The sequence below is a fragment of the Adiantum capillus-veneris genome, chromosome 19 (assembly GCF_014529385.1).
Source record: "Adiantum capillus-veneris isolate H3 chromosome 19, ASM1452938v2, whole genome shotgun sequence".
NCBI classification, from domain to species: domain Eukaryota; kingdom Viridiplantae; phylum Streptophyta; class Polypodiopsida; order Polypodiales; family Pteridaceae; genus Adiantum; species Adiantum capillus-veneris.
In genome coordinates this window covers 109,544,731-109,559,136 of record NC_140949.1, presented here as the reverse complement: position 1 = coordinate 109,559,136, position 14,406 = coordinate 109,544,731, and the positions used below count along the sequence as shown (strand labels likewise).

General features: G+C 43.1%; 1 protein-coding gene across 1 annotated transcript in view; it reads left to right on the top strand.

Annotated features, from left to right (window-relative positions):
• Positions 1-12,609, top strand: part of EXT-LIKE (hydroxyproline-rich glycoprotein family protein) — a 72,719-nt gene extending 60,110 nt beyond the window's left edge. The window contains exons 3-6 of the mRNA XM_086491106.1: positions 10,265-10,374; positions 10,456-10,531; positions 10,611-10,751; positions 11,579-12,609. Coding sequence (XP_086347232.1) covers positions 10,265-10,374; positions 10,456-10,531; positions 10,611-10,751; positions 11,579-12,295 — 1,044 coding nt within the window. The 3' untranslated portion in view covers positions 12,296-12,609. The remainder of the gene's footprint in view (positions 1-10,264; positions 10,375-10,455; positions 10,532-10,610; positions 10,752-11,578) is intronic.
• The last annotated feature ends 1,797 nt before the right edge of the window (positions 12,610-14,406 follow it).

The window sequence follows — 14,406 nt, the reverse complement described above, 5'->3', positions numbered from 1 at the left end:
CCTTGTAAACATTTAAATAAGTGGTTTGGGCCTTCACTTCTGAGAGCATCTCGACGCAGAGTCTGAGAGTGAACCCCGAGCCACTCTCTTGTACTTTGAACTGATTAATACAAAAAGAAATACCGAAAGGGGCGCGAGTCTTTGGGGCCAATATCTCTAGGCACGGAACTCCGCCGGGCCAATGCAAATCTATTGTGATCTGTGAATTGTTTGAAGTGGTTATTTGGTGCTGTCGCGATTGATTCTTGACTTGGAGTGTCCAAGTCTGTTACAGTGGTATCAAAGCACAACCGATTTCTCTTCTACGGGAAATCCGATCCCCAATTTTTTTTTTCCGCGGCACCTATGGATTCACGTAAGGACCAGTCGACTCTCTCTGCATCTGGAGATGCAGGCAGGGATCACAGGAAGATTCTGAAAGAGTATGGCCCGCCTCGGCCTACTCAGGCGGAGCAAAGAGAGATGAAGCGTCGTCAATTGATCGGCGATGCAACAAAGATGATGCTCAGTTTTGCGAAGGATCCGAAATTGGCAAAATATATGAGCGAGACTTCTTTTTAGGAAGCGCATGAACAGTGGCAGAAAACCACTACACCACCGCTGAAATCCGCTCTCAAGAAACCTTCTGATCACAAACAGTATTCAGAGAAGGAATTACAAGAGGTGGTTGATGCACGGATTGCTCAGCTTTTTGACGCACAAAAGAAAGCCAAAAAGCATGGCAAAAAGCAAAAGAAAGGCACTGACTTCCCGGGATATTTGGGTCGTCAGTTGACATTCGACAAGGCAAAGAAACAGAAGAAGCGTGTTCGATTTGAAGGAGTACCCAGTTCTTCTAGCTCTTCAGATTTGAGCGAAGAAGACAAAAAAGGTAAAAATCGAGAAAGCAAGAAATAAGAAGAATTTTTACAAAGCCAACTAGTATGACTTTCTCGAAGATAAAAGCAAGAAAGTGCGAGAGTTTAAGGAAGGTGGCCACTCGATCAAGTTTGACACTTTTTCAGGATACTCAGATGCTTCGAAGGCTTTGTCTTTTATACAACAGTTTGACATTGCTTTCGCGGGAGGACGCTATTCAGAGCACTCCAAGATTCAGAGAGCTACCTCTTACCTTAAGGGGAATGCTCGTACTCGGTGATCCGCGCTTCTTTTAAACAAGACTGCGCCAGTTAAATGGTCGAAATTTAAAAAGCTTTTTATTTCTTCTTGGTTGACGCAAGAATATGAACGAGATATACGAGCTGCCTGGAACCATCTTCGGATGACCAAGAAAGATACAATCAATGCTTATTGTGAAAGATTCTGGAGCTCTTTTCTACCCGTATCTTCATTCAAGAAGATCTTGTTCAGAGAACAGATTGAGCGGTTCATCTTGGGTCTATCTACAGAGATCCGAGATCACTGCTTGGAACAGAAGTCAGCTTCTATTCAAGAGTTGATGAGTCATGCGAAGCGGGGCTTTACCATTAACTCTGGCAGTCTGACCTACCCCACAGATGAGGCCATGACACGACGAGCCGAACAGACTTCTGGGTAACCCAGAGAAAAAGGATGCACGACCCAAGCTTACTCCTGAGGAGAGAGTTCGCTTCATCAGAGAGGGGAAGTGCTTTGGATGCGGGGAACATGACAAGGCACAGAAAGAACAGAATGATAAAGATGACGACAGGCCTGAGAGTTCGAGAGCAGCTAAGGAACGTGGCAGAAAAAACTTTGCCGCTTTTGGGGCAAAGTGAAGGATCAAGAAGCTCTTTTGAAGGAGCCAAGTCCAACTTCTTTTCACTTGGAATTGGCGGCTCGATTTGGAAATTACGCCCGACAGACTGACGCCACAGGCGGAGGTAGTTCGACTGGCACCCGGATGGGATGTTGCCATTACACCGAGCATTGGCAAACTTCGTTTGCAATGGCAAGGGTGTTCAGGGCACGCGAGTGACGTTCTACTCAAGATCCCTTGGTACCACAAGAACTACGCCGTGGTTGACTACCAGGCCGAGAAAGCGACTTTGACAAATGAAGGGCTCAGAGATTGTACTTGATGAACTTCGGTTTTCTTTACTCATTCTTATGGGAGAGACCTGAACGATGGATAAAGGTTGAATATGTTTTGACCTGAACAAAAGAACGCCAAGATTTTTCTCCACACTCATGCCGATTGCTTTTTAGAGGGCCTGAAGATCATACCATTGACCTGATACCTGGAAGCACGCCACCGAGCCGGCCACCTTACTGTGTGAGCCGAGTACAGAATGAAAAGATTATGAACCCAGTGAAAGACCTCTTGGAATATGGTCTTGTCCAGCATAGTACTTCACCGTATTGCTCTCCACTGTTTTTGGATTTGAAGAAAGACGGATCTTGGAGAATGTGCATCGATTATAGAGCTCTTAACAAAATCACCATCAAGAACAGATTTCCGATTCCTAGGATCGATGATATACTCGACAGGTTACAGGGATCCTCGTGCTTAGCAGGATTGACTTGAAGAGTGGATATCATCAGATCTGAATCGCGCCGGGAGACGTCTACAAGACAGCCTTTCGGACGACTTTTGGGTTATTTGAGTTTTTGGTGATGCCTTTTGGCTTTACCAATGCTCTTGCGACATTTAACCGGATGATGGACATGATTTTTCAAGAGTACAGGCTATTTGTTGGCACTTTCTTTGATGATATCATTGTTTTCTCCAAGAATGAAACAGGACATAGAGATCATATGCTTCAGAGATACTTTTTTTTTTGGGGACACTTTGTCTCAGCAACAGGAGTGCAAATGGATCCGGCCAAGATAGACACTATCCGTGATTGGCCCGATTTGAAGAATGTCCATGAAGTTGAAAGCTTCTTGGGACTGTGTTCGTACTACAGACGGTTTATTCGAAAGTTTGCAGTGGTTGCTTCCCCTTTGCATATCTTGATACAGAAAGGAGTCCCTTCCTCGTGGGGATCCACAGAGGTGACTGCCTTTCAGACATTGAAAGAGAAACTGACTACAGGACCAGATTTGACTTTGCCGGACTTGCAGAAGTCATTTGAAGTATTTTGTGATGCTTATGGTCGTAGTCTGGGTGCGGTCTTGATACAAGAAGGCCATGTCATTGCTTACGAGAGCCGATTGTTCTCTAGGCTGGAGATGACAGCACAGATTTATGAGAAAGAGCTTTTGGTGGTTATCCATGCTCTTACTCAGTGGCGGCATTACCTACTCGGAGTGGATTTTACTGTCTTTACAGACCATCAGAGTTTGTGGTACTTCTTGCCACAGACGCAGCTTTCAGAAAAGTAGATGCGGTGGGCAAACATCTTGTCACAGTTTCACTTCCAGATTGTCCATGTGCAAGGACAGAAGAATGTGGTGGCAGATGGTTTGTCTCGGAAGCCGTTGGTTCTGGCTATTTCCGCGATACATCATAGGAGCTTCGAGGATATGGTCGATCAGTATGCCACAAATACAGATTTTGCTGATATTTTCACACGGATACGGGATTGGGAGACAATAGCTGGATACTCCCTTCGGGAAGGCTACTTGATGAGAAAGACTATGTTGTGCGTTACACAGCTGTTGTGGGAAAAGGTTATGACAAAATGCCACTGTCCACCTTTTACGGGTCACTGCGGCATTGCTACCACCATGAAGGGGTAGAGAGATACTTCTTTTGGCTGAGACTCAAAAAGGATGTGGAAGAGTTTGTGCGCAGTATGCCAGAAGGTCAAGTTTGACAGGCATAAGGCACAGGAATTGTTACAGCCTTTACCCATACCCACCCGCCCCTGGGAAAATATTGAAATGGATTTCATTTTTGATCTCCCGAGAACACAGAATGATCACGATGATTTTCCGATTACATGGCACGTCTGAGATGATTGTCTCCGATAGAGACCCCAGATTTATGAGTTTGTATTGGAAGGCAATTTGGGAGAACATTGGCACGCGGTTGCAGTTCTCGTCATCGTTCCACTTGCAGACTGACGGGCAATCTGAGATTGCCAATTCAGTGGTTTTAGATTTATTGAAGTCTTGTATCTCGGATCAGAAGACTCAATGGGAAAAGAACTTACCTTTGGTGGAATTTGCCTACAAAAACAAGCTACACTCTTCGACGGGGAAGACGCCATTTGAGATTGTTGAAAGTGCTGTGAAGGTTCCATCCTTCCTGAGCACGAAAGATTAGATATTTGAAGCGGATGAACATTCACGAGAATTGGATACGGCTTTTGCCAAGGTTCGCGAGACTTTGCAAGAGTCTTAAGAACGACAAAAAAAAGGCAGCGGATTGCCGTCGTCGCGACTTGAAATTGAAGGAGGATGATTGGGTTCTCTTACATTTTGAGAAGGCACGCCTAAGAAAGAAAAAGGGAAAGGAGAGGCTTTTTCCAAAGCTGAGTATGCGATACTACGGACCTTTCCAGATTATTGAAAAGATAAATGATGTCTCCTTCCGATTGAAATTGCGAGATACTTGGAGGAATCACAATGCATTCCATGTGGGTCTCTTGAAACCTTTTAAGGGTAATGTGCCTGATGATGGGGAGCCTGATGAGCAACCCGAAGTGGAAGAAAACGAGGAGACCCTTGTTCCTGAACAGATTTTGGCACATAGGGATACGAAGAAAGCTAAAGTCCGAAGGCGGTTCTTGGTTAAGTTCAAGAACTTTCCTGCATTTCATGAGCAGTGTATGGAGGAGGAGGACCTAGCAGATACTCCTCAGATTGTGAAACTTTACCTCGATGTTTTGGTTTAGCATAGTCTACTCCAAACGGAACCCAGAAATTCAGCTTGACCGAAGATCTGGTGCAGTGGGATGCACAAGAGGGGAGTTACTCCGCTCCTTTGTCAACAGATGCCTTGATTTTGATACTAAAGTCACTGATGTCTCTTTGAGCTTCAGGGATACTGAGAGCGGACAGTATTCTGCTGGATGACTTTATGAAATGGAATTCCTGATAATGATACTGATTTGTTCTTGACTTCTTTTGAGTGCAGGAACTGATAGACGAAATAATTGCAGCATTTTGGTCTGATTGATCTCGAATAGACATGGTTGCAATAGGGTTTAGTCAATCGGACATCGATGAGGTCCCGATGGGACCTAGATGTGATTGCTAACTACATTGCCGATAAATCATGGTCTAAGATCTGAATGAATGTTGAATGTCATGTGATGTCCTGTGATGTCTGGCGATGTCTTGTGATGTCGTGTGATCTGACTGTCGATTTTGTACATGTGCTAGATGTGTGTTCCTAGTACGTAGGTACTAACAGTCAGTGTCTGCTAAGACGGTTTATGGCTTTTGTCGGTTTTGCAGGCGTAATCGCGGTCGATTACAATGCTTTCAAGAGGGAGGTATGTCACAAAGTGATGACGTGGCTACGGACAGCAGCCTAATTTCTACCAGAAACCTTAATTTTCGGAAATCGCGGAGACGGGGTTTATTTTTGGTTTTGAGCGATGCAAATCTTGCTTTTTCTCTACGCAATGAGAAAGAGAGAGAGAATGCTTTTGCTTTCAAGTTTTGACTCTTTGTGAGAGAGAGAGATAGCAATTGCTTTTGATTTGATGCTTTTGGGGCTCTACTTTTGGCATCCCTTGTAAACATTTAAATAAGTGGTTTGGGCCTTCACTTCTCAGAGCATCTGGACACAGAGTCTGAGAGTGAACCCCGAGCCACTCTCTTGTACTATGAACTGATTAACACAAAAAGAAATACCGAAAGGGGTGCCAGTCTTTGGGGCCAATATCCCTAGGCACGAAACTCCGCTGGGCCAATGCAAATCTATTGTGATTTGTGAATTGTTTGAAGTGGTTATTTGGTGCTGTCGCGATTGATTCTTGAATTGGAGTGTTCAAGTCTGTTACATTTATCATCTAATTTTGATCACATTGTCACTATCATTGAAGAAAAAGACCCAACTTCCGGCATGCAAGATGCCATTAAGTCCCTTCAATCTGAAGAGAGGAAGCAAAGGATAGATCAACCATCAAGGGGAGGAGCATTAGTAACTGCATCCAATAACAGTACAAAAGCATGCTTTAAATGTGGCAAAGAAGGGACATTTAGTCAAGGATTATTTCATATCCAAGGCTTCTACCGGTTGTGGGAAGCAGATCCATCCTCCTTCCAAATGCTTCAAGAAGAAGGGTAGTACCAGCAGCAGCTCAAAGGCCAAAGCTTCAATTCATGTAGTAGATGAAGACCAAGAAGAAGAAGAAGTCAGCATCAACAATCATGTCTCTTGTGACTATGAGAGTGATGACATATTCTAGCTTTTCCTTTTGCCTTTACCTCTTGCAGTGGATTCATGTTAGAGCTAGCAATTAATTAACTTGGTTTCAGTCTTGTATACATTGTTTGAGGGGAGGTGTTTTTAGCTGGTCTCTTAAATTAGAAGTGTGCAAATTTGTCTCTTCGATTAGAGATGTTTGGTCTCTTGGATTGGGGATGTTTTGCTGGATAGAGGATGTGACTTTATTTTGGCCTTAGGCTGGAGTATGTTGTTTTATTTTATCACTAGCCATAGCCCAAACCCCAAGGGGAGGATTGTGAGGTTATGTGGGCTTTGGCCTATGGTTTATGCTTCTTGGTGTGTATCCCAATTTGTTTACATGGAGCTTAGTTGGCAAGGAGTCTTGTGACTATTATGTGCCTAGTCCTAGGCGTATATGAGGGCAGGTGACTTGTATTTGGCACCATATTCAGCCCCCGCACTTCTAGGGTGGACCCATGATTCTTGGGACTGATTTGGAGGTGAGTTTGGATTCACATGCACTTGCGCTACACCCTTGTACTACATACTCTAGCTTTATCTAAAGGTGCAATCATGTACTCACGGTGTTAGTTCAATAATCAAGTTTACTTCTCTCTCTTGGTGCATACTTTGATTACATGTGTGATTAGTTGCTAATTTCCATTATGCTTAAATAATGAATTTCTGTGTGCTCTATCTACCATAACCATCATTGCTATGAAATGGAGCTATCTTTGCTTAGGGGAAAACGGTACATCTCTATCGCCTGTGTCTCTGTAAAAGCCTGCTTTTTATGGCGGGTGAGCCTCACCATGTCTCTTCTGGGTGAATTATTGGAATTTTAAGTGAGAGGGTTTTTCACTGGAGACATCCGAGTACAGAGTATTCCTAGTGCGTCATTCGAAGTAATGACGGGAGCAATGAGAACGCGAATATCTGTAAGGCCACCAGGAACTGGTACTTCTGATGCGTCACATTGGATAGGTGACAGGGAGCATCGAAAAGAAGTATCCGACCATTCGGGAACGGATATCTCTGATGCGTCATAGGATGGGTGACATAGAGCATCGCGAAGGAGATTGTACCGTAAGTTCGGTAGGAAAAGACTAGGTGATGGGTATTCCTAATGTGTTACAAGGTGGGTGACAGTTGCATCGGAAAGGGAATATATATAGTCAAGAGGAAATTCCGAACCGTGTTAGAAATGTGCACAAGGAAAAGGAAGCACTTGAATGAAGATGGGTTCAGAGGAAACTTTGAGGAAAAACAAATGCTTTTTGAGAAAGCGGGATTGCTTTTCGGGAAAGCAGATGCTTTCCCGCGAGGAAGTCTATGTCTGCATTGCAAATGTGCATGTGATTGCATCCAGGGACGCTTGTGAATGTTGTGAAAACATTGTTTTTAACTTATAAGGTTTTATTGAGTTTTTGGGCAGATTCAGACTATTTTTAAAATACGCCGGCCGCCCACTTAATAAGTGGGCAGCAACTTGGAAAATAAAGCAGCAAAAACCAGCCAGCGATTTCTCTCTCTTTCTGGCAGAACAACGCCAAAAAAAAAGAAAAAAAAGAAGAAGAAAAAAAACGGCCGTATACTCTACGTGAGCAGCTTGCGCTCAGCTATTCGTGCTGTGGCTAGGAGCTATAAAAGCATTACATGCCCTCACTCAGAGGAGAAGAACAGTTTTTGCAAGAAGATGCTGCTGCAGATTTCATCCGCAAAGAAGACGTTGCCGGTGATGCCCATGGCTACCCCAAGTGTACCAGACGTCGCCAAGACCAGTGCGCGAGTTCCCTCGCGAAGAAGTGCCTACGAAGCGTGTTTCCATCGCGAGAAGTTACTGTTTTTCTTTGTTTTCAGCCCATAAACGTCGTAGACGGGGCTGATTTACGGGAAGGAACGCGAGAACACACCTCTTTTGTGTGTAGGATTGGAAGAGAGGATTTTCTATGTAGAGATCTCTTCCGGGGTATTGCTTTTCGAGAACCAAGTTGCGTTTCGAGCATAGAGACTTTGAAGGTAACGATTTTTATGTTATGATCTCTAAGTATTTGTTTGCAGGTGTACTTCTTCTTAGTGAGGGAGTAGGAGCAGAGGAAGGCATGAGCGTCTGCAGGAGAAAGTGCTCCGAGGAACTAGAGCCAGATCAGCCCAAGGGTCTCGTATCCAAGTTTGGGAAGTAGATCCACGGATCGGAGAGAGGTAGTCTCTCAAGTTGTGATCCGGAAGTTGAGATTTTCAAGTACAGATTTCGTGTCCGGGAAAGCAGAGTTATTCTGCGGGAAGAGGACTTTGGGAACAGAGTTGGAAAAGAGTTGCAGGGATGCCATGCCCTGAGTCTGGAAGGTGAGATCCAGAGGCGAGAACCTTGGTTCTCGAGGATTTGGAACAAGGAACGGAAGTTTCTCGGAATAGGGTTTTGCCATAGGAATAGAAAGACGAGGCTTCCGGGAACCATCAAGTTTTATTCTAGAATGAACGTGGTAATACGTTTGGTTCAAGTGCTTGTATAGACTTCTCCTCAGTAATGAAGATACTATTACGGGGGGGACCCAAGGGCCAAACCATCTTCTGGTCCAGTACTGTGTCGATCTTCTCACTCTCTATCTCTCTCTCTCTCTAACTATTTCTCTCTATATCCTCTGGCTTCCGTAATAAGTGATAAATCTTATTTATCTGAATATATTTTATATTGCTATGCGCTCCCGTTTGTGACAGTCCCCCTCTTTATGTGACTGTGTTTGCAAAGGTGTGGGTACATCTCTCTACACTTATTCATATTATCTGTTCTGGGGCACAGTCCTAGATCTAGCAAGCTCCCCGAAATGGATTCGGTTGTGGAAGTTGTATCACAGCTGTACGTAACAATGAGGCCAACTGTGTGGTGAGAGTATGCATGGGCCTCAAGCCCATCATGTGCTTTGTTGGTGGATATGTCAGCCATATCATGTGTGAGGTGGATGGTAGTGTTGTGGTGATGGCATCATTGGTACGGCTACTAAGAATGCCAGATATGTATGATTGGCACCAATGGGCTGTGGTGGAATTAAAAAGCGAGGTAACTGGATGTGAGGCCTCTAGTGACCCCATGAGGTAGTCCACCACAGTGCCTCCTATTCGTGTATGTCCTCATGTCAATCCTCCCGATTTAGGCCATTGTGTCTTCCTGTTATAAATAAAGAGACAGTTTCATGCTCCTAGCTCTATTAGGTGATCTCCATAGCGACTTCTGTCTGGCCTTGAGTCCTCTGATGTCCAGGCTGTCCCCACCTCTGCTGGCTCTACTGAACGGAGTAACTCCATTTCAACATAATCATACACCTCGCACAGGCAGCTCTGTGTGCGGGCGATGAAGTCCCCTGAGGAAGACCTCTCCCAATGTGGAGTAGTACAAGCCCCCCTGAGGAAGACCTCTCCCAATGTGGAGTAGTACATATTTTCTTTGACAAACATACATATGGTGATGCTCCCATCTCCTCCCGTAGGAAGAGCCTGACGGGGAGAAGTAACATAGGGCTGTGTAGATGATCCAGTTTTGTGTGAGCTTCTAATACCTGTTGGCCTATGCTCAATGCCACCTCTCAGCATTGGCCTACCTTTTCTGTGTTGCTCACTTGTATGGCCCCCACTGTGAGGTGAAGCCAACTTGTCAAGTGTGCATATGACTTCGTGCATTTATAGAATTTTAGCTACATGTATCCTCGGTGAGATGAGGAGTGGACAATATGAGAGCATGCATCCTCATGGTGCCTGCCCTTTACAGATGCTTGTACTTTTGCCCATCCTTTAAATAATCAGATATGTTTTGGGTTCAGTATCTTTTTGGTCAAATATTAATTTTTGGTTTTGTGTACTTTGATAGGTATCTCACTGAAGTGCTACACAGTAAACCTTAAATTATCTTATTTTGTTTAGCCATTCTTAGGCTATGTTTATTAGATAAATTGTGTCAGTCTTTCATATTTACTGGATATCAGCTCTACTGATGTATATGATCATGTGCGAAACTCTCAACAGGACAAAAAAACTGTTCAAGTGAGTCCAGAAGACAATTTGTATGTCGAGGGCTTTGCTTTAAGCGTTTTTGCAAAGGCAGACAAGCAGGATAGAGCAGGACGAGCAGATCTGTGAGCTTAAGTTTGAGATTGATTTCTTTCGTCATCATTTAACTTGCCAATGTGATTTTTAGGGCCTTCTGGTTTTCACAGGACCACTGCGAAAACATTCTATGCTGCCAGCATATTCATTGAGGTGTTGCACCAATTTGGCCCTTTGCAACCTGATGTGAGTGTCTCTAAATTGTTTATGAATTAGCTTCAAGTTCTTCTGGGTGTTAAACTTATCAGTTTTTTCTCCCGGCCAGATTGAACAAAAACAGAAGTATGCTGCATGGAAGGCAGCTGACATACGCAAGGCTCTCAGCGAAGGAAGGAAACCTGTACCTGGGCCGCCAGGTGGTGATGAGGATTTTGTTATGTCCCCTCGCAGATCTGTTGATTCTGTGGTAAGCATTCTCCTATCTCCTGTTTGTGTTGAAAGCCTGAACGAGGCTATGCAAATCTGTTGGCCTCTTAAGGATTTTGCTTCATGCTTCCAAGTTTGTGGAAATTGTTGAACAAGAACTCTCGATAAACCTTTTATGTCTTCTCTCTGTGTTAAAAGCTTCAAGGTACCTGCATGCGTTTGCTGATGTGAGATGTGTAAGTTGGGGTTGACAATTGTAAGGGAATGGGGAATATTATTGCACTGCAGTCGCTGGCAACCTTACTCTGCATGTCAATAGTATAATACTCTGCGTGTCAATAGTATAATAAGGCAGCCATGCTTCTTTAGGGTGGGTTGTTAGTGTTGATGATTTTGAGCACAAATTGCCTGGTGTACATTCAGTAGGAGGAGGTTCCTTAATTTAATTGATGGGGGGCCACAAATGGCCTTTAAATGCAAATTTGGTAGAACGGTTAAGGCTAGGTGTTGTTTTAGTCTGTGCACACTTCAAAACTGAGAAAGAATCTACCAAACATTGCTAATAGAGTGCGCACTATTTTCATTTATGAATTAAATGTGAGCTATAAAATTCTGATGTTTTATAGCAGCTGCAAAATGAATCTAGCAGATGTTGCTACAGTTGTCAACTGTTTTGTCATGTTAGTCATTTAGTTTCTGATTACATGCTCTCATTATGATGCAAATGTGAGCTGCTCTTGATGAGCCCACGTATGTGGAGGTTGGGGAAATGACACTCGTGTTGCTTATTCAAGGATTTTCGCTCTTTTGCGTCTTTATGTATGACAGGAGGGGTGACTTATACTCTTATTGTTTTCTGCATGTCAGGGGTCTCCTTACGATGCAACTACGCGGATGCAGCATGCTCCAAGTGGAAGCTTTGGAGATGTAAATCCAACATTGGACGGTGGCTCAAAAGCAACTTCTAGCCACACGTCACCACCTGACCGTCAGGATCACTACATTGACCATACGTCACAGCAGGTGCCCCAGGATTATGCTCATCCAGGCCATACACAAGGTGGCTATGCTGGTGCTTATCCTGGCATGTACCATCCATCTTCAATGGCCGACCCATCAGCTCTATCGTCTTCGACTGTAAGTCCACAGGGATCGATAGATCAGTACTACAATCAGCCACATATGGGCCATTATCCTGAGTACACACAAGCGGCGGCCAGCAGACACGGGTATCCTAATGTTCAAGGGGCCTACCCTGGCAGTAATGGGGGTTCGGAGGCAACCTACTACCAGTCTCAGCCACAGGGCTCTTATCCAAATGCTGTGAGTTACCCCGCATCGGCACCGTTTTCTGCAGAGTATGGCTCCTTCGGGAGTGCAAACGAATCTGCTGGGTTAGGACGAACAACAAGTGCACCTTTGTCAAACACTAAAATAAGTACTTACCACCCTCCGCCTGACAAAATTACTGAAGCTCAGAAAGCAGCGAAATTTGCGGTTAGTGCCCTTGCATTTGATGATGTTACAACAGCTGTATCATATCTTAAACAGTCTCTGGACTTGCTAACAAATCCTTCTAGTTAGGTGAAAAATTTATAGAGTATGTGCATTAACAATCTGCTTTGTAAGTAATTGTCATCATTGAGTTTGGGAATAAGGTTGAGCATTTCCTGCCATTTGTTCATGTCCTTTTCTGAGAGGTGATTGCTACCTTGGGATGAGACATCCCGAGTATATGTATGCTGCTTTATGGGCTGAAGCAAGCAACTTACAGCTTGGCATGAGGGGATTACAGAACAATGAAAAACCTCCTGTTGGACTCAAAATTTTCCTATGTCCCCCCTTGGTCCTCTTGTAAATGTCACCAAATTTTAATACCGAATTCAACGTTATGATCAGTAATTTGTTGATTTTCAGCCAGTGTTATAAGTATAAAACTAATACTTCCATTTTCATCAATCAATTGAGTTTTGGATCTTGTCGTGTGAAGTCTAACCTGCATGTCTTGTGTGCACATGTTGGTACATCTTTGTTTGGAAGCCAGCCCTTACAAAAAAGAATGCCACCACCCTGGTCAAATCACATGGAATGTTAACCATGTGTTTGTGTGTGGACTGCTTTATGCATTTGAGGTTTACTGTGACTTGCGATGGATTATGTGAAATTACAACATGCCAAACGATGTGTGTACATGTTTTTGATCTCCTACTCACTTTCTTACAAGCTATCTATAACCAAATATGTTAGCCGGTATTTACTCGCACCTATTGTACCTTCACTTCTCAAATTATGATGTTGAGTAATTTATGCAGGACAATGAGTGAATATTTGATCAATCAATGACTCTAATTTGAACACGTATATAGGTAATTTTAGTTGATATTCATGGTTTTAAAGCAAGATTGTAAGGTTAAATGGTACACCTCTGATGTGACTAGGCGTCTCCATCTATAACTAGGCTTCTCGAATCATCCTTACACAAAAAACCAAAATTCTTGCGCTCTCTTCCCTTTTTGATGCGTTCCTCATTGCCTTTGAAGGTTCACACTTACCCAATCTTGTGCACAAGTCTTTCAGTGTACATGTTCTGCCAAATCTAATGGAAAAGGTTGCATGAGGCCTTTCACTGGAAAAATATTGAAAGTAGCCTATTAAAGGCTTCAATGCTTATTTGAGTTTGCTGCAAGGCCTTTGTAGCTTGACCAAGAGTTAATTTCTCATTGTGAAAAGATGTCCTAATGTCTAGAGTTACACATTAATGTCCTCCTGTGTCAGTTTCCCAACAAGGTGAATGATATTTCCTTTCCACGTTTTCTCATCACAAAAAGATGTTCTAATCTCCAACTATCACGTCATTGATGTGGAAAATCTTGACACTAATAGAGACATTTTCATACGTGCAACAAGATAACCTATTAGTGGGAGTTGATGCTCAACTTCATGAATTTGAGTTTTATTGTGACTTGCAATTGAGCAAGTGGAATGACAACATACCAAACAATGAGTATGCATACATGTTTTAGATCTCCTACTCAGGTCCTCTAGTGTAAGCGTTCAACCTTAGTGCCAGATAAGGTTGCATGAGACCTACTTTCAATAGAAAAATGTTGAAAGTAGCCAATTAAAGGCTTCAATGCTTATTTGAGTATGTTGCAAGACCGCTTGTCTAGTTCAACCGTAAGGTAGACACTTTAGCTGTGACTTATCTTGCACCCACATGCATGAACATTTTTGTTTTTACAAAAAAAATGTTTGGATTTTTATTCAATACTAGCTCATATTATTATGAATTGAAAAGGTCCATGTTTTTGAGATCGTGAGTTTCACTAGATAGTTCAAGGTGTGGCAAGTGCTTATTACATATCAAAATGATTTTATGCATCTTGATAGCAAGTGCATGAATGTATCTAGCTTCCACTTAGTGAATATTGGATGATTTGACTTATCTCAGTTTCCATGTTGATAATTTTGAGCTATGGAGATGGCATATGAATTCATACCATTTTGCAAGTTTATCTAATATCCACTTAGTGGAGATTAGATGATTTAGCTTATCTCAGTTTCCATGTTGATAATTTTGATCTATGGAGATGGCCTATGAATTCATACCATTTTGCAAGTTTATGTTTCTTTCATTCAAGGGATGTGTACATTGAATTTCAATTTGATGCTTATACCATGAGAGTTATGTGTGA